Consider the following 26,073-nt stretch of genomic DNA (forward strand, 5'->3'; position numbering starts at 1 on the left):
ATTTTATAAAATTGCGGACGTTGCTTATAACACGCCCATGTATTGGTAACTGCCAGCATTTGTTTAATAGTATATGAAAGGGCAATTGACAAAGGCCACACCAAACTAGTCAGAGAATTTGGCAGGTGAAAATTTTGAGTTCAGATTCTTCTAAATAGGCAAATTCTAGTTCGTGACAGTTGTGATTGTTTAAATAGGAAAATTCTGGTCCTCCCACTATATTTAATTAGTTCTTAAACGGTCAGTCAATATATTAAGCCCCAATACTAAATTAGTGGAATTGATTGTATAGAACATTTCTAATCATTTGGCTCTTTTTAAACTCATTTCACTTTAATGCATGTTAAACAATCTATTTTTTAAAGCAAGTTAAAACTCCTTTAAAGTACAAATATTCTTATGGGGAAAAGCTACTCCAAGTAATAAGCTTCTAAAAGAAAGATAAGCCTTAAGGCCAGAGGCGGATCCAGGATTTAGGGGTTACGAGTGCCGACCTAATCGATTTGATCAACTCGAGCATCGGTTCGGGTTATACATCCTTTTTATTTATATAGACAAATAGATCAAACGAAAGAAAATATAATAACTATAACTAATTGACGCAAAGCATAAAACTTCCAACAATATTTTTAATATCATACACAATCTATTTACAATTGTCCTCTACGAGCTTTCATATTTTGAAAACGATCAATAATGACATCATTACTTATATTTGTAAATACATCACGCTCTATGTAACAAACTAAACAATCATTTAATATTGATCACCTATGCTGTTCCGCTCTTCATTCTTTATCTGCTTCATGGATGGGAATGCTCTCTCCACAGTTGCGGTAGCAAGGTAAAATCAGAGTTAACTTCACAAGTAGATAAACATACGAATAAGTCTCCACAAGATTTGTCTCAACCAATGCTTTTGCCAAATCACTAATTCCTTGCAAGTTGGAGAACTTGGGATTGCCAGCTCGCATATGAATTATGAAAGTATCTAGTTGATAACTCAAGTCTCGAATCTGTACTTCATCAAACTCATTTGGGTAACATTTTGCTAAAGCCATTATTCTACCTTTATCAAAATTAGCAAAAGAATTGACTGGATTCAAGCTAGCCTTCCCAAGAAGCAATTCGCTACTCACTACACCAAAACGGTCATTAAGCTCTTGAATTTGCACATCAATTACAACATAAAAGATATCAACACGCAAGTGGTGTGAATAACAAATACCAGAAGACTTGCGCTTCGACTTTCCAGGAAAATAGGATTCATCCATCCTGGGAATTATAATATCATGCATATGACAAAATGAGGAAACGTCATCTAGCAAAGATTCCCATCCAGTTTCCCTCATATCTTGCAATCTTTTCTTTGTAATCTTAAGAAACTCCACGGCATTAACAATATCTTGATCTCTCTTTTGTAAGATCTTGTTCAACTCATTTGACATTGCCAAAACTTTCAACATCAAGTGAAGCATAAAAACAAATTTAAATGTTATTATCTCACTCAAAAGATATTTTGCTTGATTTCTCTCATTTGAGGTAGAACCTTCATGTTCAATCACTTCAAGCACACGAATAATAGATGAGAAAATAACAATAAAGTTACCTAATGTTTTGAAATGTGATCCCCAACGAGTATCACCTGGTCTATGAAGCCCGCGTTCTTGATTTAGTCCTCGCCCGGTATGAATTTCACCAGACTCAAGTAATTGCTCCAGTTTTTCAGCTTGAAGATGGTGTGAGCACGTGATTTTTGTCTTACGCGACAATCGCTCCAAAAAGAAATGAAAAATATTAACAAATGGTCCTGCTGTACAATTTTCGGATTTTTACGTGGCATTTTGTTAATTATTTATGATTTTTGTCCATTTTTATTTTTTATTAAAACAAAATATAAAAAATGTATGTGTCATGCGTAGTTGGAACCGTAATCCGGTTATTAAAAAGAAAAATCATAAATAGGCATCTTTGTCCGTGATTTTTGTTTGATTTGACCTGCTTTAAATATTTTAATATATGTGTGCAAATAATTGTATTAAGTGTTTATTTAATTTTAATTTGATTTACTTAGATTTTGTTTTAAAATAAAAAAAATAATAATAAAAGAGAGTGCAAAATTGGGTTGAAGATCAGTTGGGCTTATTTTCATTTTAAATTCGAGGCCCATAACTCAAACCCAAAACCCTTGTGTAACCCGGTCCGGACCAGCCCACTTCAAAAAACGTCCAAACGACGCCGTTTTAATCCAGTCTGATCTGGGCCGTTGATCTCAGATTGATCAACGGCCAAGATCACTTCCCCATAACCCACTGATGAACCCGACCCATTTCACCCGGACCGACCCAACCCCCTTTAGTCTAAAACGACACCGTTCCCCTTTAACTGAAGGATCCTGGCCTTCCATCTCGCCTCATCCAACGGTTGAAATCAATCCACCCATTCCATATATAACCTTCCTACCATACCCTACCCCCCTATCCGAGACCCCGGCCTTCGTCCTCATCCCCTTCCCCTCCAAACCCTAGCCGCCCTTGTATTCTTCACCATGAAAGCCGGCGGCATGAACGCCGGTGACCTCCACCTTAACACCGTAGAACCCCCTTACAACCCTGAACATGGATCTGTTAACCACCTAGCTCGAATCCCTTTCCACCTTCTCGAATCTTCATTTGAAGATTCGAGTCGGAACCTGACTTACACCGTTTGACCCCAGTTTCACACCAGACACTCCCCAGACCCCCCTCGTGACCAAACCATGCTTGGTTTGGTCTGAATCTGACCAGGGAAGCATGAATCCCAGATCTGATTTTTGGAACCTTAGGGTTCCTCGTCACTGGTCCGTATCCGTTCGAGCCAAGGTATTTAGGGTCTAATGGATTTTAGTCGAAGTGTTCTCACTTCGATTAAAGTCCTTTAAACCCCAAGAAGGGCCTGTTCGAATCCAAGCCAAGACTTTTGATTTTTCGGGATTTATGGTGAGTTTTTGTTTTCCTCTTTCCTTTATTTTTAGTCCATGTGTTGATTAAAGGTCTGTTCATGTTTTGTTTAATTTGTGTCCCTGAATTTTATCAACTGTGTCCTGTCCACTTTGCCTGAACCTACGTGTTTGATTAAGTCCCTCTTCTATTCACTGATAATGTGTATGTGTAAGCTGTACAATCAAATGAATTTGAATTGGTTCGTTCAATTAGTTCCCAGGGCCATTCTGTATTAACATTGCAATCTGAACCCCTTGTGTGATACTATTGAATGTCTGATTTTGGCTACGATTGTACATGTTATGATTAATATAGTCGAGTCGACATGTGTCGTCAATTAGTTTTAATTGTCTGAACAATAACAAATTGACCTGCTGCTGTTAAGCATTGCCTGAATCTAATTAGGAACTGAGTCTAGTTACTTATAGTTATTAATTGGATTTCAGAAATCTAAGGTGTGGTCTATAATTGCAAACTGAATTGATGGCATGTGCACTTGTGCACCACATGTGCATAAAGGCCCCCTTTCTGAATTAAAATAGTGTGACAGCATATGCTGTCAAACCACATTCTGCTGCCCATACTCTACTTTAGTTTCAGAAATAATAAACATTACTCAAGAGTAAGACTACCAGAGAATATGATGGGGGAGGTTTATACTTAATTAGCTAAGTGGAAACTGAAAAAGGGCAGCACATGGGAAGGTGTTCTGATGATCTAAACAGGCTGTTAAAGGTTTGATTTTAGGCTTATAAAAGGAGGACTTCCATCAGTTTAAAAGGAGGAAGAAAGAAGAGGAGAAGGAGATCTAGGAAGGGAGAGAGCAAAAATACATACATATACACACATAGACATAGAGACATACACATATTAACACACACAGACAGAAATAGATAGAGAGAGGCATAACACAGAAAAGAGGGACTGCATCTTCATCTTTGTCTTGATTCTCACTGGTCTGGATTTCCTTGTTCCATATTGATTTCTTCTGAGTCCTGTTTGAGATTACTAGTTGTGTGTAGCATTAGTTCATTTCTGGATCTATTCTGCCCAAATTCTGATTCACTCTGCTGGGAATTTGCTACATTCTGCCATTTTTCATTGGTTCTAAACTGCACCTTGCACTGGGAATTTGTCCTGCTGTTTGTTCATCTGTTACTGCTGTTTCGCGTGCACTGTTGCTCAACTGACTCTCTTTCTTTCTTCATTGTAAGCATCTCCTCAGGTACACACTTCGAATCTGTCTGATGTAACTAATGTCGCAATGAAAGTTGGATCGAAAGATCCGAAGAATTTTTAATCATCTGTTGCCTTACTTATAGCTTTGAGAATATTGTTAAAGATGTATAAATCCTTTAACTTGTAGCCTGAGAGAGAATACATTAGTAAGCTTGTACTTAATTAATGTTTGTGTTGATTTGAAACTGTGGTGTTTGATTCGTTTAGTAGCATACAGGATGTAAATGTAAAACATGAAATGTGAAACTATTTAGTGCGATTGCTAAAGTTAAATTCACTCTTTCAGCATGTTTTGAATAAGTAGGGGCAAATGGCTATTAAACCTAGCCAAGTATAATACAGTTTTTGAATCGTCCAGTTTTCGATTTCTTTAGGCAGTTTATAGGATTAATTTTGAATATCATCGGTAGTATTCTTTAATAAGGAATTCTGTTAACCCTGTTTAAGCAAGTTAATCTAAATTCGACCTAAAGATTTTTGTTCAGATTAAGTGTTGTATTTCGTTAGAATAAATGGATTTTTTTGTCAAATTAAAGCATTTTTTCATTGAAGTATAATGTTTTTCTCAACTTTGTAAATAATTAACCATAAGAATCCGGATTAGGCCAAAGCATATAATTAAATTAGCATGTACCTTTCTCTTCTAGTTTTAGAGACAAAAGCATTAGAAATGTAGCCACTTTAGGATATCCTTTCTAAAAAATAGAGACGAGCCTCGCCAAATAAAACGCGAAATTGCGGGGCCCTCAGTAAATAACCATAATAAATATTTTAGAATTCGGGATAGGCCGTTTAGTGAATTTCATGGCCTTCTACAAAAATAATAACGCGCTAGACTCTTTAGGCGCGGTTTAATAATTTGACCTTCTTAAACACGGGCACATTGATGTGACCCAAATCCGAATCTCAACGGAGTCTAAATGTGTCGACGACCACGGGTGCATTGATTGTGACGTGGTTCGAGATGCATTTTCACGACGTTGCAATTCTATAAAAATAAATGATAATAATAAAAGTGGTTTAAACTTAATAAAAGCACGTAAGTCATAACATGTATTTAAATCAGATATTTAGCCATTATAACAATTTAAGCGACCGTGCTAGAACCACGGGATTCGAGGGTGCCTAACACCTTCCCTCGGGTCAACAGAATTCCTTACTTAGAATTTCTGGTTCGCAGACTTCATTTGGAAAAGTCGAAAATTTCCTCGATTTGGGATTCAAGATAAACCGGTGACTTGGGACACCAAAAGCCAAACCTTTCCTAAGTGGCGACTCTAAATAAATAATCCCATTTCGAATATTGTCACTTAAATTGGAAAAACTCCCTCGCGCATTTAACCCATCGGGGCGGGCGCGCAGAAAAGGAGGTGTGACAGCTCTAGCGACTCTGCTGGGGAGATGCAACCCAGAACCACTGGTTCAGGGTTCAAGAATTCGAGCTTAGAATAATTTTTATATTTGGCTTTATTATCTGATCTTTATTACATGATTTTGCATAACGTGCTAAATGTTGTCTTTTACCGCTTTGATATTATTTGAACTGTATATAAATTATGCCGAAACCCTTATCTTCTTACCTCCGGGGAGAAGCTCGCTGGTCGAGATTCCCTATTCTGTTAGTGTCAATACCTGAAATAAGAAAGAGGTCAGACAAGTTACAAAGCCGGACGATCTCGCGGGTCCCCGGTACGTAGCCCCCTCCTCGACTCGAGTTGTCCGCTCGGGTACACAGTCTAGAACAAATACTCAGGTTGTGAATCTAGTATAACGACACTTCATGTCGGATCCCTAGTAGGAACGCTTATTTGCATCATGTTGCATTTGACTTAGGGGACTCAACACAGGGGTTGGGTCCGTCTAGGACTAGCAACCTGAAATGAAAAGACCATCCTGCTGCATCCTATTTGTTTTGCGCATTTATTTGCTTCAGTTCCGCATGCTGACCGGTTTCTAAAAATAAAAGGGAAAAATAGCAGCGTAGGGAGATAATTACTTCTTTTGGAAAAACCAATGTCCGAGTAGTGTCGAAACCTCGCCAGAATTTCTTCTAAAAATATATATATATATAAAAAAAAGATTGTCTTCTAGTTTGATTTAAAAAAAAAAAATAATATAAAATTTTTCTTTTTATCATTTTCAAAATCAAAAAAAGAGAAGGTATTTATTTAAAAGTAAAAAAAAAACGGAAAATTCATAATTCAAAAAAAAAATGTTGTTTCTTTCGTAGTACCCCTTTTATAAATTTAGACTAATAGTCCAAATATTTCTTAAAAAAAATAATAAATATTTTCTTTAGTCTTTATCTCTTTTCAAAAGAAAAAAAAATAGTATAAAAATATATATTCTTGTTTTCTAGGTTTATTTGATTTTCTCTATTCACGATAGCCCGAACTACGCCGGTTTAATTCTCACCGGATGTGAGATACGTAGGCAACCCTCGTCGGGTTCAACCCCATTTTTGCTAAAATAGCCAAAATCAATAAATAAATAAAAAAAAAGAAAAAAAATGTGTCAAATTTTAAAAGAGTCATAAATAAGTCAGGTGATGCTGTTTTGTCATAAATAGCCGAATGTTCCCGAAAAGGGACGCCGGAAGGCTGACTTTGCATAAACAGCCACCTTTGGGTCTTGTTTAGCATTTTTGTCCAGTTGACCCACACAGCCTTAAAATCTTCGTCCCCGAAGTGTTTAAAGACCGTGTTCAAAACTTGATCCCCTTTGTAAAATATTTTTGAGTCAAGTCAGTTTTGTTAAAATCACCTTAATAAATGTGCAGGATGAGCACGATGCAAAATGAACATTTTTCAATAATGACCAAAATCCCTGTCAAGTTACGGCTATGGTGGAATGATCTAGGTGTTGAAGGACAAAATGAGGTCAAGAAATATCTGAAAGGTCTCGTGGGTTTGTTGGAAATCCAGCCTCGGGGAGATATCATAAGAGCTCTGGTTACCTACTGGGACCCGGCACACAATGTTTTCCATTTCTATGATTTTGAACTCACCCCGACTTTGGAAGAAATGGCCGGGTACCTCGGGAATGCTGAACTTCCGTTGAGGCAAAAATACTTGGTCGCCCCAAGAGTTGTCACAGTACATCGGTTCCTAGATTCATTGAAGCTACCCAGAACGGTCCACAACCCGGATCTGGCAGCCGGATTTTGTACTCCATGCTTCATATATGATAGGTACGGTCATGAGGGGGGATTCAATAATCCAATCAACAAACTGTGCAGCAAAGGTGTTCGTCAGAAGTGGGACAAACACAGACGGGTAGCTTTCATGATGATGTTCCTGGGCCTTCTGGTATTTCCAAGGAAAGACGGAAACATTGATTTGAAGATATCCGGGGTCGTCAGCACTTTACTCACGCAAAATGACAGTACTCTCGCACCTATGGTGGTATCTGACATCTTTCGAGCTCTTACAGCTTGTAAAGCTGGGGGAAACTTCTTCGAAGGTTGTAACTTGCTCCTACAAATATGGATGACCGAGCACCTCTGCCATCATTCCGAGATTTTGAGCCATGGTTCCCCAGAAAAGACTTGCATAGAAGAATTTTACACGAGAACCAAAGAGATCAGTTTGCCCAAAGGAGTCCTGGCATGGACCTCGTTCTTTCAAGCTCTTACTGCCAGCCAAATACAATGGACGCTAGGATGGTTGCCTGTTGATGAGATCCTATATATGTCGGCAGCTAAAACTCATTTCTTACTGATGGGGCTTAAGAGCATTCAACCACGCACCCTGCCGAGTTTTGAGACAGTTCGGAAGATGCCAGACAGTACCTCATGAAGAAGATCTTAGCACTCAAGCAGTTGAGATAAGTCCTAACGGACAATTCCCAGAAATGAAGATTCGCCAGATCTGGAGTGAGTGTCAATATTTGAAATCAGATACTTGCGTGCGGGATCGAGCCAAAGGAGAGACGGCGCCAGGTTACCTTGCATGGTATAGAAGGGAATTTGAGCATGAAAGGCCGGATAAGAGACCCCACATCCGGAATTTCACCGAATCATCGCAAAAGTAGTGAGATTGGTTAGCGAAGGAAAGAGGCTATTGCGCCGAAATCAGCAGGTTGAAGCGACAAGTGGAAGGCTTGAAATATGAGCAAAATGTGCAAGTTGCTACCAATCTGGGAGAGCGGAACAAGTTAATTCAGGAACACGAAATGCTCAGAGCCCAGATCAAACAGATAAGGGTGGATGCGGATAAACAGTCGAGGCGTCGATCAGACGAGCAGCTGATAAAAAGGCTAAAAAGTGAAATCAGGGAATGGCAAGATGGTTTGGAGAAATCCGAAAACGTCATAGCAGAGCTCAGGGCACAGTGGGATACAAGAGCAGATAAGCATCGCCGATACCTTAATCAATTGGAAGGCGACCACGAGAAAACTATTGCTAAAATGAAAAGAGAGATGGCTACACTTGAAATCAAAGCAGCTAATCAGGCCAAGGATCTCCAAATTGAGAGCAGATACTGGTACGACTTGTTGGCCCGAATGAAGTTAGAAGTATGGCAACTGAAGAATCAGCATATTCAGGATGCTCAGGTATTCAAGATGTGCAGCGATCAGATAAAATGCCTACTTATAGAGAAGAAGCAAACCAGAAATAGGATCAAGGCCATTGCCTATGCCATCACCCGACGATGTCTACGATGTGAGAACATGACCAGCGTTACCGTCCTCTCGGCAGTGATGAGTTATGTCAAGAAGACCATGCATGAGCTGGAACAACTCGAGAGGGATCTCACACCTAGGACCGCGGCGAGGCCGAACGATGCCCCGCGGACACCAATTCTCAAAACTATAATGTACTCATAAGTCAAGTCTATGTCTTAGCATCTTCTACCTGTTTTTCCGTAAGAGTAATTTTAGTCTGTTTTGAGTCTAGGTTTATTTTCAAAGTTTGTTTTTCCTTTTGCAAAATATAGCTTGTAATAGACCATTTCAACAATAAAAAGTGTGCTGCTTTCTACGCTCATTTGTATGTTTCGAACTACGTAACGATCTGATTCACGTAGGCATCGTGATACGTAGGCAGTCCTCATCGGATCCGGTCGCATTTCTTTTACTGCAAAATAAAAAAAATAATAAAAGTAAAACAAAAAAAAATGGAAAAAATAATAAGAGGAAAAATGCCGGAATGACGCATGCTCTCGTAGCAAACATGTAGTAATCCACTCAACTGTATAGGTGCATCATGCCCAACGTGAGATTGACTATCTGTTATTTGCTGCAAATTAACCGTGCGTTTGTCGTTGAGTACCTCAGGGTTTTTGGAAAAGACGGTTGGTTTGGTGAAAGTCTGGCCTCGCACTCATACTTCACGAGGTCAAGGAGAAGTGTTCAACTACCTGTTGTTAGGACCAGAAGCAGTACTCACACTTACTTCACCAGGTCAAAAGGAAGTGTGGAAATGTCTTCAGAAATTCCGTTGCAAACAATCCCCGTTTCCGAGGAGAGCTCGATCTCAGCCGTCCTCACACCTGAATCCGCAAACTGCGGAGGAAAATAGAATCCTACGGCTCCGCATGTTGGAAATGCTGGACGACTGGAATAATGGGAAAGAGCCGCCAAGTGTCGTCCCCGGATTCCCTGAATTATTCTCCAGGTCAAGTGGGACTTCTAATGTCCCCATAAATTATCCTGCTACCCCATTCGGGTACCCAGCCACCTCAGCCTTCTCTGCTGGATCGCCTTCTGAGCCTCATCCCCGAATGTCAGCCACCGATGCAAGCATGAACATCTTTACTGCACCGCCTTGCCCGATTACGGCACAGCCTGCCACATACAAGCCGAGCTTTGACTCATCCTCTTTTACATTCCAAGCACCATCGTTCTCAATGGAACCAACTAGGTTCGCTACCAGCACTAATCCTCCACCGCCTCAGTGCGAGCTTGCACCCGGGCAGGATCAGAACCCCAGAATTGCAGAACAAAATGAGATTGCCAAGAGAATGAGAAGCCTTGAACAAAGTTTGAAGAATATGCAAGGATTGAGCGGGCAGAAGAGCGTCTCTTACGCCGACCTATGCATGTTCCCTCACGTGCACCTGCCAGCGGGTTTCAAGACCCCAAAGTTCGAGAAATACGATGGGCACGGTGACCCCATTGCATATCTTAAGAAATACTGCAACCAATTGCGAGGAGCCGGCGGAAAAGAAGAACTGCTAATGGCATATTTTGGGGAAAGTCTAGTAGGGATAGCCTCGGAATGGTATATGGACCAGGAAATGTCCCGATGGCATATATGGGATGATCTCGCCAGAGATTTTGTAAAACAATTCCAGTATAACATCGACATTGCACCAGACCGAAATTCTCTGTCAAATTTAAAGAAGAAACCTTCAGAAAGCTTCAGAGAATATGCTATTAAGTGGCGTGAGCAGGCGTCGAGGGTGAAGCCTCCCATGGATGAAGTGGAAATGGTCACTACCTTTCTCCAAGCTCAAGAGTCTGACTATTTCCAAAACATGATGTCAGCCATGGGAAAGCCGTTTGCAGAAGCAATTAAGATTGGAGAGATGGTGGAGAATGGTCTGAAAACAGGTAGGATTCTGAGTCAAGCAGCCATAAGGGCGACCTCCCAAGCCGTCCAAAGCGGGTCCGGAGGAATAACAAGAGGGAAGAAGAAGGAAGAAACGACCATGGCAGCCTCGGAAGCAAGGGAGTATCGTCATCCCAGGCCCCGTTTTCCGGAAAGAACCCCACAACACTACTACCCCCACTCAAATTTGGCATATGCTCATCAACCTTATATGGTCTTGAATGCCCAGCCTTATGCCCATCCACCACAACAAGCCAACCGAGGCCCAGCTCCACCTCCCAGAAATTAGCCTCCTTACCGCAACCACTATAACCCACAACCCCCGCAGAATAACTTTCGCCCTCAGGAGCCACCTCGAAGGCGGACTTTCACGCCCATAGGTGAACAATACTCTACTTTGTTCCCGAAGCTAGTCCAGTTGGGTTTCTTACAACCAATCCATCAAACGAGGCAAAACCCAACGTCACCTTCTTACAAAGCTGGAGTCAGATGCGCCTATCATTCAGGGGCCGAGGGACATGATACAAATGACTGCTGGTCGTTGAAAAGAGTGGTCGAGAATTTGATAGAGCAAGGGAAAATAGTGCTAAGGGACGAAGAGATCCCAAATGTGACTAACAATCCATTGCCTGCTCACAATAATGGGCCGCTGATCGGAATGATTTGCGAAGACAAAGAATTCGACCTTGCTTTGAAAGCTATAATTGCCATTGTCGACACAGGGAAAAGGCCTGAAACAGACCAGAAACCAGAAAAGGGGGAGGAGGCCAAGGCTATAAAGAGCGAGCCTGAAAAGAAGGTGGAGAAGAAAGTGGTACCGGTAAAGGATGGAGTTCTTTACATACCACGAGGTCGAGCTGAGAAGACGCAGAACTTCGGGATCAAAAAGACAAAACCTATGTACGTGCCAAAAGGGGCCTATGTGGTCCGGGGGATGATTCAACCACCTCGGCTGAATGAGCCAGTGGTTATCGGACGCGTGCCACAAAAGCCAATGACCAACCCGTCCACAGTGCCGTGGAATTATCAAAAGACTTTGGTAATGTACAAAGGTAAAGAGGTCATGGGAGAACTTCCAGAAAACACTTTCATTGGAAGGTATTCAAATACCCAAGAGCTGAACAACGCCACACAAAGGCGCTTCCCGCCAAAGAAGCCCGTAAGTGTTGAAGAAGCGGAAGTGTTCTTCCAACAAATGAAAATGCCGGATTACGAAGTGATAGATCAACTGCGCAAGTACCCCGAGCAAGTGTCCATGCTGTCATTGTTGATGAGGTCGACCGAGCATCAAAAGATCTTACTGAAGACCCTGAATGAAGCATATGTGCCAGTTGAAACCTCGGTAGAACACTAGAGCAGATGACAGAAAGATTCTTCGACGTCAACCAAATCTCTTTCAACAAAAACGATTTACCCCCGGAAGGAGCGGCACACAACAAGGCCTTGCATCTAACAATTAAATGTGAGGACTACTATGTCAAGCGGGTAATGTTGGATGGGGGATCAGGTGTTGACATTTGCCCGCTCTCCACGCTACAAAAAATGGAAATTGGGACCGGAAGAATCCGACCCAACAATGTCTGTGTAAGGGCTTTTGACGGCATCAAGAGAGATACCATGGGGGAAATAGACCTGTTGTTGGTCATAGGGCCAGTCGAGTTTGAAGTAACCTTCCAGGTGCTCGACATGGATACATCCTACAATTTCCTCCTCGGCAGACCTTGGATCCATGCGGCAGGAGCTGTGCCTTCCACTCTTCACCAGATGGTGAAGTTCGAGTACGAAGACCGAGAGATCGTGGTCCATGGGGAAGATGAGCATGCTATTTATCGGGACCCATCTATCCCATACCTTGAACCAAGAGAAGGGAGCGAACATACGGTCTATCAAGCTTTCGAGATTGTACTGGAAGAGCAGCACGAAGAGGGAATACCCTGCCCCCAGCCTTTCTTGTCTAACGCCTCGGTTATGGTGGCCAAAGAAATGATCCGGCACAGATTTAGGCCAGGAAAAGGGCTTGGACGAACCCTTCAGGGAATAACAGAACCCATTTCCTTGCCAGTCACCAAGAAACCTTTTGGACTAGGTTTCAAACCTACTCCAGCAAACGAAGAGTGGGCAAAGAAAAGGAAAAATGAGGGTTGGAAGTTACCTCGACCATTGCCGGATTTATATGCAACTTTCATCAGGCCAGGGTACGCTGAAGAAGAAGATGATGAGGTCTTCACAGCTGAGGAAATCGAGGAGATATATGGGGCGATGAGAGAGATGCTCTACGAGGTCCACATGGTTCAACCAGGTGAAGGCACAAGCACTGCTGAGATGATGTACGTGGGGCCGAATGCCAAACTTCAAAACTGGGAGGCCACGCCATTCCCGACTAGACGGAAGTCCGGGTAGACCTGTCCTGCCACCTTTCCTGTGTCACAAGTTGTCTCCAGGACATAACTTGAACGTTTTCTTCCTTTCAATTGTTGTTTTGAATTCCTGAGTTGTAAACATTGTTGTCTTCCAACTTTCCAAAGAAAATGAAAAAAAATCATCATTGCTTTCCCATTCTTTCTTTTGTTCTGATTTGTGTTATTTTTCCTTTTATCTTTCCTTTCAGTTATAATAATGCGGTTTTAAATATGACATGCTTGCGGACTTCACGCCCAGATCACAACGAGCTATTTAACTGTGAATTAATGAACTCAGAACCAGAATATGACGAAGAAGAGGCTTTTAGGGAAATAAACCGAGATTTGGAACATTTCGAGAATAAACCTAAGCCAAATCTGAATGACACTGAACCGGTAAATTTAGGAACCCCGGAGGAAATCCGGGAGACCAAGATAAGCATTCACACGGACAAGAAAACGCGAGATGCGATAATTCAACTTCTTTTTGAATTTAAAGACGTGTTTGCTTGGTCATATGATGACATGCCGGGACTAGGTATTGATCTAGTGGTTCATAAATTGCCGATTCATCCTGATTGTCCTCCAGTTCAACAAAAGCAACGAAAGTTCAAAACTGAGGTCAGCGACAAGATTAAAGAGGAGATCACTAAACAACTGAAAACGGGAGTGATTCGGGTAGTCCAATATACAACATGGTTGGCGAATGTGGTTCCAGTACCGAAAAAGGACGGGAAGACTCGGGTATGTGTAGATTACCGAGATTTGAATAGAGCAAGTCCCAAAGATAATTTCCCACTGCCCAACATCCACATCCCCGTTGATAATTGCGCCAAACATGAAATACAGTCTTTCGTAGATTGTTACGCTGGGTATCATCAGGTATTGATGGATGAAGAGGACGCCGAGAAAACTGCCTTCACCACGCCTTGGGGCACCTACTGTTATCGGGTCATGCCATTTGGTTTGAAGAATGCTGGGGCTACTTACATGAGGGCCATGACTGCCATCTTTCATGACATGATGCATCAGGAAATAGAGGTGTACGTGGACGACGTGATAGTCAAGTCCAGGACGCAGGATAATCACATCCAAGATTTGAGGAAGTTCTTCGAGAGATTAAGGAAGTATGACTTGAAGCTGAACCCAGCCAAATGTGCTTTCGGAGTTCCGTCGGGCAAACTTTTGGGCTTCATCGTAAGCAGGAGAGGTATCGAACTAGATCCAACTAAGATAAAATCTATCAGAGATTTGCCTCCCCCGAGAACGAAGAAAGACGTGATGAGTTTGTTGGGCAGGTTGAACTACATCAGTCGGTTTATTGCCCAGCTGACAAGCACGTGTGAGCCCATATTCAAGCTGTTAAGGAAAGATGCGGCGATCAAATGGACAACTGAGTGTCAAGAAGCCTTTGATAAAGTCAAAGAATACCTTTCGAATCCCCCAGTCTTGGTCCCTCTAGAACCAGAGAGGCCACTTTTCTTGTATCTGACAGTCTTAGAGAACTCTTTCGGTTGCATCCTAGGGCAACACGACATAACCGGAAAGAAAGAGCAAGCAATCTACTACCTGAGCAAGAAATTCACCGGCTACGAGGCCAAATACACTCTGCTGGAAAGGACATGTTGCGCTCTCACATGGGTTGCTCAAAAGCTGAGACATTATCTCCAAGCCCACACTACGTTCCTCATAAGCAGGTTGGATCCTTTGAAGTATATATTTCAGAAACCGATGCCTACTGGAAGACTGGCCAAGTGGCAAATCCTGCTTACTGAATTCGACATAGTCTATGTCACTCGCACGACAATGAAAGCCCAGGTGCTAGCAGATCATTTGGCCGAAAATCCGGTCGATGAGGAATACCAGCCATTGAGTACCTACTTTCCAGATGAAGAAGTGAACATCGTAGAAGTGGTCTCGGAGGACGCTCGTGTTTGGAAGATGTTCTTTGACGGAGCCGTGAATGCCAAAGGTGTAGGGATTGAGGCAATTCTGATCTCGCCTTCTGGTAAGCATTATCCTGCCATAGCTAGACTTCGTTTCTTTTGCACAAATAATACAGCTGAGTATGAAGCCTGCATCATGGGCATGCATATGGCAATCGATCAGGATGTCGAAGACTTACTGATTTTGGGAGATTCTGACTTGATTATCCGGCAAGCCCAAGGCGAGTGGGAAACTCGGGATGTCAAACTTATCCCTTACCGACAACATGTGGAGGACCTCGGCATGCGCTTTACATCAATAGAGTTCAGGTATATCCCGAGGTGTCACAATGAACTGGCAGATGCACTTGCTACTTTGGCTTCAATGCTACCCTACCCGGGCAACGCCCACGTCGATCCTTTGGAAATCCAAATCAAGGAAAGACATGGTTACTGCAACGTAATCGGGGCGGGATCAAATACGCAGCCTTGGTACCATGACATCAAGAGGTTCCTGAAGACACAAGAATACCCCGAGCATGCTACTGGAGATCAAAAGAGGACCATTAGGCGACATGCAAGTGGTTTCTTTCTGAGCAGGGAATTGTTATATAAGAGGACCCCGAACCTCAATCTACTAAGATGTGTCGACGCCGAGGAGGCGAGAAAGATCATGCACGAAGTAAACGCAGGTGTGTGCGGACCTCACATGAACGGGTATGTCTTAGCGAAGAAAATCCTTCGAGTAGGTTATTACTGGATGACCATGGAAAAGGATTGCTTTAGCTTCGTTCGGAAGTGTCATCAGTGTCAGATGCACGGTGATTTGATTCATGCACCTCCCACGGAGCTGCATCCCATGTCTGCACCTTGGCCATTTGTCGCCTGGGGCATGGATGTCATTGGACTAATCGAACCAAAGGCTTCGAATGGACACAGATTCATACTGGTTGCCATCGATTACTTCACAAAATGGGTAGAGGCTGTCACTCTCAAGTCGGTCACTAAAAAAGCTGTAGTGGACTTCGTACACTCAAATCTTATCTGTCATTTCGGTATTCCTGCGACTATCATTACAGATAACGCAGCAAACTTGAACAGTCACTTGATGGGAGATGTATGCGAGCAATTCAAAATAACGCATAGGAATTCTACTCCTTATCGGCCAAAGGCCAATGGTGCTGTAGAAGCAGCGAATAAAAACATCAAGAAGATTTTGAGGAAAACCATCCAAAGTTCCCGACAGTGGCATGAGCAGTTACCATTTGCATTGTTGGGGTATCGCACTACGGTACGCACATCAGTAGGAGCGACTCCTTATCTTTTGGTTTATGGGACCGAGGCTGTAATACCGGCAGAGGTAGAAATTCCTTCACTTCGAACCATTGTCGAAGCAGAAATCGAAGACAGCGAGTGGGTCAAGACTCGGTTAGAGCAATTGACTTTGATTGATGAAAAGCGAATGGCCGCAGTTTGTCATGGACAGTTGTACCAACGAAGAATGGCCCGTGCTTACAACAAGAAGGTCCGACCCAGGAATTTCGAAGTAGGTCAACTGGTACTGAGGCGTATTCTGCCGCATCATGAGGAAGCAAAAGGGAAATTTGCTCCAAATTGGAAAGGCCCATACATCATAAGAAAGATATTGCCGAGAGGAGCATTGTATTTAGGTGATATCGAAGGAAATGACCCCGAAACAGCAGTAAATGCAGATGCAGTCAAAAGATACTACGTCTGAATTATACTCCAGTAGTCTTGACACATTTGAAATGAAGGAGGTTTTATTCCCCACTACTCCCCAAACACTACCCAATTCTCTCTACAAGCCTTTGAGTCGCTTACAAAAAAAAAAGAAAACAAAAAAAAAACATTGATTGAGGCCTGAACTACGTTTGACTTGATTCCGAAAGGATACGTAGGCAGCCTCTCCTTGAGGTTCAGTCATACCAACAATAAAATCCCATTCACCCTGAAATTGAAACCGGGGCACGTCGAGCAGTTTAGAAGTTAGTATCATCTACCTCTCTTTACCAAGCATAAGCCTTCAAATCAATTACCAAAGATAGTGGGAAACCAATAAGCGTCACAAATGGAGACCGACACACTCTGAATTGAGAGAAATAAAATGAGAGAGTCTCGTCGGTGAAAACCTTCGGGCACCGCGAGGCGAAGGGAGTAGAGAGACCAAAATGAGAGAGCTTGTTTAGCAAAAACTCACAAAGAGTGCTATCAAGTGATGACAGGAAGAGAAATGAGAGAGGTCAGCCAGCGAAAACCCGCAAAGGGCGCTGTTGGCCGAAAGAGTGACTCCACCCAAGGAGGTTTCGGCAAAGTTCCACCAGGTTTGAAATCACAGATCCGTTCTGGTTCAGGGAAACGCAAGCCCATGGAAAGTCAGGCGTCCAGTCCAAAGAGCATGTCATGTCATTTAAAGCCAACATTATCTTCCTCAGATAAGTCTTTCTCATCCCGAAGGGGGCACTCCTTTTCTGAAATTCGTTTTATCTTTTATTTGTTTTTCTTCGAATATCTTGTATGTTTAAGACCAAGTTCTAGATGTACCGGAAAGGACATGTGGCAGGTTTGGTTGCACGGAATTCTGTTTCATGAAGGAAAACACCTCGTTTCGTTGGTACGTTTGTCTAAGCCTGATGAATCGTGACGTTTGATGGTTTTCAAAGTAAAGAGGAAAAAGAGAAATTTCCCCCAACAAGTCCGCCTTCGGACGAATCCCCACAGAGTCTCCCTTTGTACAATCCCCCACAGAGTCTCCCCGATATATATATAAAAAAAAAATCCCCGTTGGAATTTCCCCAGCACATCCCCAGCGAGTCCCTTTGTAAAAATTCCCCAACAAGCTTACCCCAACAAATCCTAGAAAGCCCGCTTCGAAACAAATCCCCAGCATGCCCCATTGTACAAAAATCCACACAAAGAATCCACTTTGTAAATATTCCCCCACAGGGCTTCCTTTTGTACAAATCCCCACAGAATACCTCCAATAAAATCCCCGTTGAGAACCTCCAAGCGAAACAGGACAAAAAAAAGAGAGAAAAGAAAAAAGAGCCTTACGAGGCAAATCATCACAGAATCTGGAAATACAAGCCTGAGCAGTCTAAAGGGTTTCGACATATGAATCAAATCAATGGCGGGACTTCGCAACAGAAATGAAGACGCAACAAAGCAACCGGGAACGATCAAGGTCACCAAACCGACCGTCATTTCCGAACTAACAATTGTTCTTTGTCTGAAAAGTTGAAACAGGTTTAATCCAAGACAACCATGCAAGAAGCAGGTGTCGCCCAAAGAAGAAGGTACATAGGTACAAGAAATATTTTGGCAATAAGGAATTCACTCGAAAGGTAAGTTTCCACGAAACTCCCTTTTATCTTCTACTAAAACAAGAAAATTCAAAAAAAAAAGGTCAGTTGTTGTTCTCGAATTTTGTTCCCAGCCAGTCAGCATTAGGGTCTTAAACCCTAAACTGAATTTTCCCTTTCAGTCAGCATTAGGGTTTTAAACCCTAAACTGAACTTTTTCCCTTCAGCCAGCATTAGGGTTTTAAACCCTAAACTGAGCTTTTCCATGCGGTCAGCAATAGGGTTTTAAACCCTGAACTGAACTTTTTCCTTTAATCAGCTTTAGGGTTTTAAACCCTAAACTGAACTTTTTCCATTCAGCCAGTATTAGGGTTTTAAACCCTAAACTGAGCTTTTCCTTCCAGTCAGCATTAGGGTTTTAAACCCTAAACTGAATTTTTTCTTTCAGTCAGCATTAGGGTTTTAAACCCTGAACTGAATTTTTTCCTTTAGTCAGCATTAGGGTTTTAAACCCTAAATTGAACTTTTTTCCATTCAGCCAGCATTAGGGTTTTAAACCCTAAACTGAACTTTTTCCATTCAGCCAGCATTAGGGTTTTAAACCCTAAACTGAGCTTTTCCATGCAATCAGCATTAGGGTTTTAAACCCTAAACTGAACTTTTTCCATTCAGCCAGCATTAGAGTTTTAAACCCTAAGCTGAGCTTTTCCATGCAATCAGCATTAGGGTTTTAAACCCTAAACTGAACTTTTCCATGCAATCAGCATTAGGGTTTTAAACCCTAAACTGAACTTTTTCCTTTCAGCCAGCATTAAGGTTTTAAACCCTAAACTGAGCTTTTCCAATTCAGCCAGCATTAGGGTTTTAAACCCTAAACTGAGCTTTTCCATGCAATCAGCATTAGGGGTTTAAACCCTAAACTGAATTTTTCCTTTAGTCAGCATTAAGGTTTTAAACCCTAAACTGAACTTTTCCCATGCAATCAGCATTAGGGTTTTAAACCCTAAACTAAGCTTTTCCATGCAGTCAGCATTAGGGTTTTAAACCCTAAACTGAATTTTCCATCCAGCCAGCATTAGGGTTTTAAACCCTAAACTAAATTTTTCCTTTAGCCAGCATTAGGGTTTTAAACCCTAAACTGAGCTTTTTCCATGCAGTCAGCATTAAGGTTTTAAACCCTAAACTGAATTTTTCCCTTAGTCAGCATTAGGGTTTTAAACCCTAAACTGAACTTTTCCTTTCAGTCAGCATTAGGGTTTTAAACCCTAAACTGAACTTTTTCCTTCAGCCAGCATTAGGGTTTTAAACCCTAAACTGAACTTTTCCTCTTAATCAGCATTAGGGTTTTAAACCCTAAACTGAACTTTCCCCCAATTGGTCAGTATTAGAGTTTCAACTCTAAAACCGAACTTCTCCCCAGCTAGTCGGTATTAGGGCCCCAACCCTGAACTGAGCATGCATACCCTCTTTTATCAATTTTATGAACTCCCTGGCGAATAATTCACGAAATTTTCCTAGTGAAACTGGGGCAGAAAATTTCGTTCGTTTGTTTGTTTTTCTCCCGCAGGTCTAACCTCGAGCCACACGGATCGAAATGACCCACGAGATGAGTCTCAGCTCAGAATCAAAGAAGAAAAAGACAAAAAAGAAGATGTCCCGAGATATCGGAGTAAATGGAAGGCAGATTGACTCCAACATTCGATTAAGGTCCAGAACTCTGCCAGTCACGTCTCACTGAGTATCCCAGAGGTTAAACAAGCACTTACAACTCGCAAGCATCAAGATTCGGATCGAAGTCTCCAAGCAAAATCAGCTAAGACCCATGATCAAGTCGCAAAAGAATCATAGATAGGGATCTTGTAACTAGCAGTTGACATGCATATAAGTACTTAGTTCAGTTTCAGTTTTTTTTTGGTTGTAATAAGGCGGTCAGTAAAGCAGGTGACAACAGCAACAGCAGTAACGGCAAGCATTGCAATCCCATGGTAGTCCCAACTACCGAAGCTTCCCGAACTACATTGACCTGATTCCTGTTTAGCCCAGGATATGTAGGAAATCTTTGAAGCAAAGATTCGGTCAAAACTTTCAAAAAAAAAACATGCTTCACACGGAGTAGTCCATAGGCAAAAATCGCTCATATCCGCTCACTTTATCTTTGCACGAAAACCCTTCGTGTTTCCAAACAAAGAGGGGCAACTGTGAGCACGTGATTTTTGTCTTACGCGACAATCGCTCCAAAAAGAAATGAAAAATATTAACAAATGGTCCTGCTGTACAATTTTCGGATTTTTACGTGGCATTTTGTTAATTATTTATGATTTTTGTCCATTTTTATTTTTTATTAAAACAAAATACAAAAAATGTATGTGTCATGCGTAGTTGGAACCGTAATCCGGTTATTAAAAAGAAAAATCATAAATAGGCATCTTTGTCCGTGATTTTTGTTTGATTTGACCTGCTTTAAATATTTTAATATATATGTGCAAATAATTGTATTAAGTGTTTATTTAATTTTAATTTGATTTACTCAGATTTTGTTTTAAAATAAAAAAAATAAATAAATAATAAAAGAGAGTGCAAAATTGGGTTGAAGATCAGTTGGGCTTATTTTCATTTTAAATTAGAGGCCCATAACTCAAACCCAAAACCCCTGTGTAACCCGGTCCGGACCAGCCCACATCAAAAAACGTCCAAACGACACCGTTTTAATCCAGTCTGATCTGGGCCGTTGATCTCAGATTGATCAACGGCCAAGATCACTTCCCCATAACCCACTGATGAACCCGACCCATTTCACCCGGACCGACCCAACCCCCTTTAGTCTAAAACGACATCGTTCCCCTTTAACTGAAGGATCCTGGCCTTCCATCTCGCCTCATCCAACGGTTGAAATCAATCCACCCATTCCATATATAACCTTCCTCCCATACCCTACCCCTCATATCCGAGACCTCGGCCTTCGTCCTCATCCCCTTCCCCTCCAAACCCTAGCCGCCCTTGTATTCTTCACCATGAAAGCCGGCGGCATGAACGCCGGTGACCTCCACCTTAACACCGTAGAACCCCCTCACAACCCTGAACATGGATCTGTTAACCACCTAGCTCGAATCCCTTCCCACCTTCTCGAATCTTCATTTGAAGATTCGAGTCGGAACCTGACTTACACCGTTTGACCCCAGTTTCACACCAGACACTCCCCAGACCCCCTCGTGACCAAACCATGCTTGGTTTGGTCCGAATCTGACCAGGGAAGCATGAATCCCAGATCTGATTTTTGGAACCTTAGGGTTCCTTGTCACTGGTCCGTATCCGTTCGAGCCAAGGTATTTAGGGTCTAATGGATTTTAGTCAAAGTGATATCACTGAGAACACTTCGATTAAAGTCCTTTCAACCCCAAGAAGGGCCTGTTCGAATTCAAGCCAAGACTTTTGATTTTTCGGGATTTATGGTGAGTTTTTGTTTTCCTCTTTCCTTTATTTTTAGTCCATGTGTTGATTAAAGGTCTGTTCATGTTTTGTTTAATTTGTGTCCCTGAATTTTATCAACTGTGTCCTGTCCACTTTGCCTGAACCTACGTGTTTGATTAAGTCCCTCTTCTATTCACTGATAATGTGTATGTGTAAGCTGTACAATCAAATGAATTTGAATTGGTTCGTTCAATTAGTTCCCAGGGCCATTCTGTATTAACATTGCAATCTGAACCCCTTGTGTGATACTGTTGAATGTCTGATTTTGGCTACGATTGTACATGTTATGATTAATATAGTCGAGTCGACATGTGTCGTCAATTAGTTTTAACTGTCTGAACAATAACAAATTGACCTGCTGCTGTTAAGCATTGCCTGAATCTAATTAGGAACTGAGTCTAGTTACTTATAGTTATTAATTGGATTTCAGAAATCTAAGGTGTGGTCTGTAATTGCAAACTGAATTGATGGCATGTGCACTTGTGCACCACATGTGCATAAAGGCCCCCTTTCTGAATTAAAATAGTTTGACAGCATATGCTGTCAAACCACATTCTGCTGCCCATACTCTACTTTAGTTTCAGAAATAATAAACATTACTCAAGAGTAAGACTGCTAGGGAATATGATGGGGGAGGTTTATACTTAATTAGCTAAGTGGAAACTGAAAAGGGGCAGCACATGGGAAGGTGTTCTGATGATCTAAACAGGCTGTTAAAGGTTTGATTTTAGGCTTATAAAAGGAGGACTTCCATCAGTTTAAAAGGAGGGAGAAGATCAGGAGATCAGATAGAAGGGGGGCTGAAGATATACACACATAGACATAGAGACACACACATATTAACACACACAGACAGAAATAGATAGAGAGAGGCATAACACAGAAAAGAGGGACTGCATCTTCATCTTTGTCTTGATTCTCACTGGTCTGGATTTCCTTGTTCCATATTGATTTCTTCTGAGTCCTGTTTGAGATTACTAGTTGTGTGTAGCATCAGTTCATTTCTGGATCTATTCTGCCCAAATTCTGATTCACTCTGCTGGGAATTTGCTACATTCTGCCATTTTTCATTGGTTCTAAACTGCACCTTGCACTGGGAATTTGTCCTGCTGTTTGTTCATCTGTTACTGCTGTTTCGCTTGCACTGTTGCTCAACTGACTCTCTTTCTTTCTTCATTGTAAGCATCTCCTCAGGTACACACTTCGAATCTGTCTGATGTAACTGATGTCGCAATGAAAGTTGGATCGAAAGATCCGAAGAATTTTTAATCATCTGTTGCCTTACTTATAGCTTTGCGAATATTGTTAAAGATGTATAAATCCTTTAACTTGTAGCCTGAGAGAGAATACATTAGTAAGCTTGTACTTAATTAATGTTTGTGTTGATTTGAAACTGTGGTGTTTGATTCGTTTAGTAGCATACAGGATGTAAATGTAACACATGAAATGTGAAACTATTTAGTGCGATTGCTAAAGTTAAATTCACTCTTTCAGCATGTTTTGAATAAGTAGGGGCAAATGGCTATTAAACCTAGCCAAGTATAATACAGTTTTTGAATCGTCCAGTTTTCGATTTCTTTAGGCAGTTTATAGGATTAATTTTGAATATCATTGGTAGTATTCTTTAATAAGGAATTCTATTAACCCTGTTTAAGCAAGTTAATCTAAATTCGACCTAAAGATGTTTGTTCGGATTAAGTGTTGTATTTCGTTAGAATAAATGGATTTTTTTGTCAAATTAAAGCATTTTTTCATTGAAGTATAATGTTTTTCTCAACTTTGTAAATAATTAACCATAAGAATTCGGATTAGGCCAAAGCATATAATTAAATTAGCATGTACCTTTCTCTTCTAGTTTTAGAGACAAAAGCATTAGAAATGTAGCCACTTTAGGATATCCTTTCTAAAAAATAGAGACGAGCCTCGCCAAATAAAACACAAAATTGCGGGGCCCTCAGTAAATAACCATAATAAATATTTTAGAATTCGGGATAGGCCGTTTAGTGAATTTCATGGCCTTCTACAAAAATAATAACGCGCTAGACTCTTTAGGCGCGGTTTAATAATTTGACCTTCTTAAACACGGGTGCACATTGATGTGACCCAAATCTGAATCTCAACGGAGTCAAAATGTGTCGACGACCACGGGTACATTGATTGTGACGTGGTTCGAGATGCATTTTCACGACATTGCAATTCTATAAAAATAAATGATAATAATAAAAGCGGTTTAAACTTAATAAAAGCACGTAAGTCATAACATGTATTTAAATCAGATATTTAGCCATTATAACAATTTAAGCGACCGTGCTAGAACCACAGGATTCGAGGGTGCCTAACACCTTCCCTCGGGTCAACAAAATTCCTTACTTAGAATTTCTGGTTCGCAGACTTCATTTGGAAAAGTCGAAAATTTCCTCGATTTGGGATTCAAGATAAACCGGTGACTTGGGACACCAAAAGCCAAACCTTTCCCAAGTGGCGACTCTAAATAAATAATCCCATTTCGAATATTGTCACTTAAATTTGAAAAACTCCCTCGCGCATTTAACCCATCGGGGCGGGCGCGCAGAAAAGGAGGTGTGACAGATGGCGAAGCAAATCTCTGCGCTTAAAAGATACTCCAATGACATTCAACACATTAGTAACATGACAAAAGAAGTCTTCGACATCCAAATGCTTTTTAAACATAGCTACAAGTGTTAATTGCAATTGATGAGCAAAGCAATGAATGTAATATGCCGATGAGCTGTCTTTCATAATCAAAGTCTTAAGACCACTTATCTCTCCCCTCATGTTACTAGCTTCATCATAACCTTGTCCACGTATTTGGGATGTACTTAGTGAGTGGTCCAAAAACAAAGAGTAGATTGCTTCCTTCAATGAGCATGCCAATATATCACTAACATGAACAAGACCAACAAATCGCTCTACCACTTCACCATTCTTATCAACATAACGCAAAACAAGAGCCATTTGTTCTTTGTGTGAGATATCTTTGGACTCATCAACTAATATACCAAAGTAATCTCCATTCAAGTCTCCAATTATAGCCTTTAATGTTTCTTTTGCACAAGCATTGATAATATCCTTTTGGATTATAGGGAAAGTCAAAGTATCATTTTGTGGAGCATTTTCTAATATTACTTTTCCCACATCCGGATGCTTGTCCCCATGCCATCGTAAGAATCCTAGAAAGAGGCCTTGATTTGTTGAAGATTCACTTTCGTCATGGCCCCTAAAAGGCAATCCATACAATAATAGAAGTCTTGCCACATCAATTGATACTTCTAAACGCATTTGATACTCACTTTTTAACCTCTCGGAGTGCTTATCAAAAACAAGTTGAATTGATTGATGATGATTTGATAAATCTAGCATCTTCTTGAAACATTTATCATGGACACTAATAACATCACCAACGTGTAAACGCAATCTTTCAAGACCCTTATTCCAAGCCCTAAAACCATTTTTTGTATAAAATTCACCCGCACTTCCATGAATAAATTCATTTTTGAACAAATAACAACATAAGCAAAATGCCGCATCTTTCTTCACACTATACTCCAACCATTTAGAAAATTGACCATTGAACCAACTTGGAACAAATTGACGCATTCTTCCTCCTATTAGAGTTTTGGGAAATTGATGCTTGGAAGGTTGACAAGGACCTTGTTGAATGTAATGTTTCCTTACTTCATCTCGTATTCTAGGGTTATAGTCAGAAATAAGTATTCTTTCTCCTGGATCACCTTTAAGTGACCCCAAATCGAGTTCATTTATAAGATAGGAAAGATTGACATTCGCTTGGATCAAGGATTGACAACTAGGACTTGGTTGAGAATGGTCCAACCTCGTGAAAAATTTATCCATCTCACTTCAGTTCCTATAAAATAGAAGTTCATTCCAGTAAGAAATATAGACCAATTTCTAGTAGGTCATACAATCAATAAGTTTTGTTATTTTAAATAACTCAACCTTCCCTAATATTTTTGTCATCGTTAAAATAGAGTTAATTTTGAATTTTCCTTGATCAAAATTATTTGGGATGTTCTTTCCATGATACTAAATTCTACAGAGAAACCATATAAGAGGCATTTGATTTTCAAACACACCCAAAGAAATACATAACAAAAAAAATCAAAATAGTGACAATAAAGTTTAGCAAGAACACTAAAATCCAACTAA

General features: G+C 41.0%; 1 protein-coding gene across 1 annotated transcript; it reads right to left on the reverse strand.

Moving 5' to 3' along the window:
• Positions 1-788: 788 nt before the first annotated feature.
• Positions 789-25,758, reverse strand: LOC142165249 (uncharacterized). Its single transcript, XM_075223844.1, has 3 exons — positions 24,473-25,758; positions 19,873-19,906; positions 789-1,703 (listed from the first exon to the last, which is right to left on the reverse strand). Exons 1-3 carry the CDS (start codon positions 25,756-25,758, stop codon positions 789-791), a joined length of 2,235 nt encoding a protein of 744 aa, XP_075079945.1.
• Between the last annotated feature and the right edge of the window lie 315 nt (positions 25,759-26,073).

This window comes from Nicotiana tabacum, chromosome 10 (genome assembly GCF_000715075.1).
Source record: "Nicotiana tabacum cultivar K326 chromosome 10, ASM71507v2, whole genome shotgun sequence".
Lineage (NCBI taxonomy): Eukaryota > Viridiplantae > Streptophyta > Magnoliopsida > Solanales > Solanaceae > Nicotiana > Nicotiana tabacum.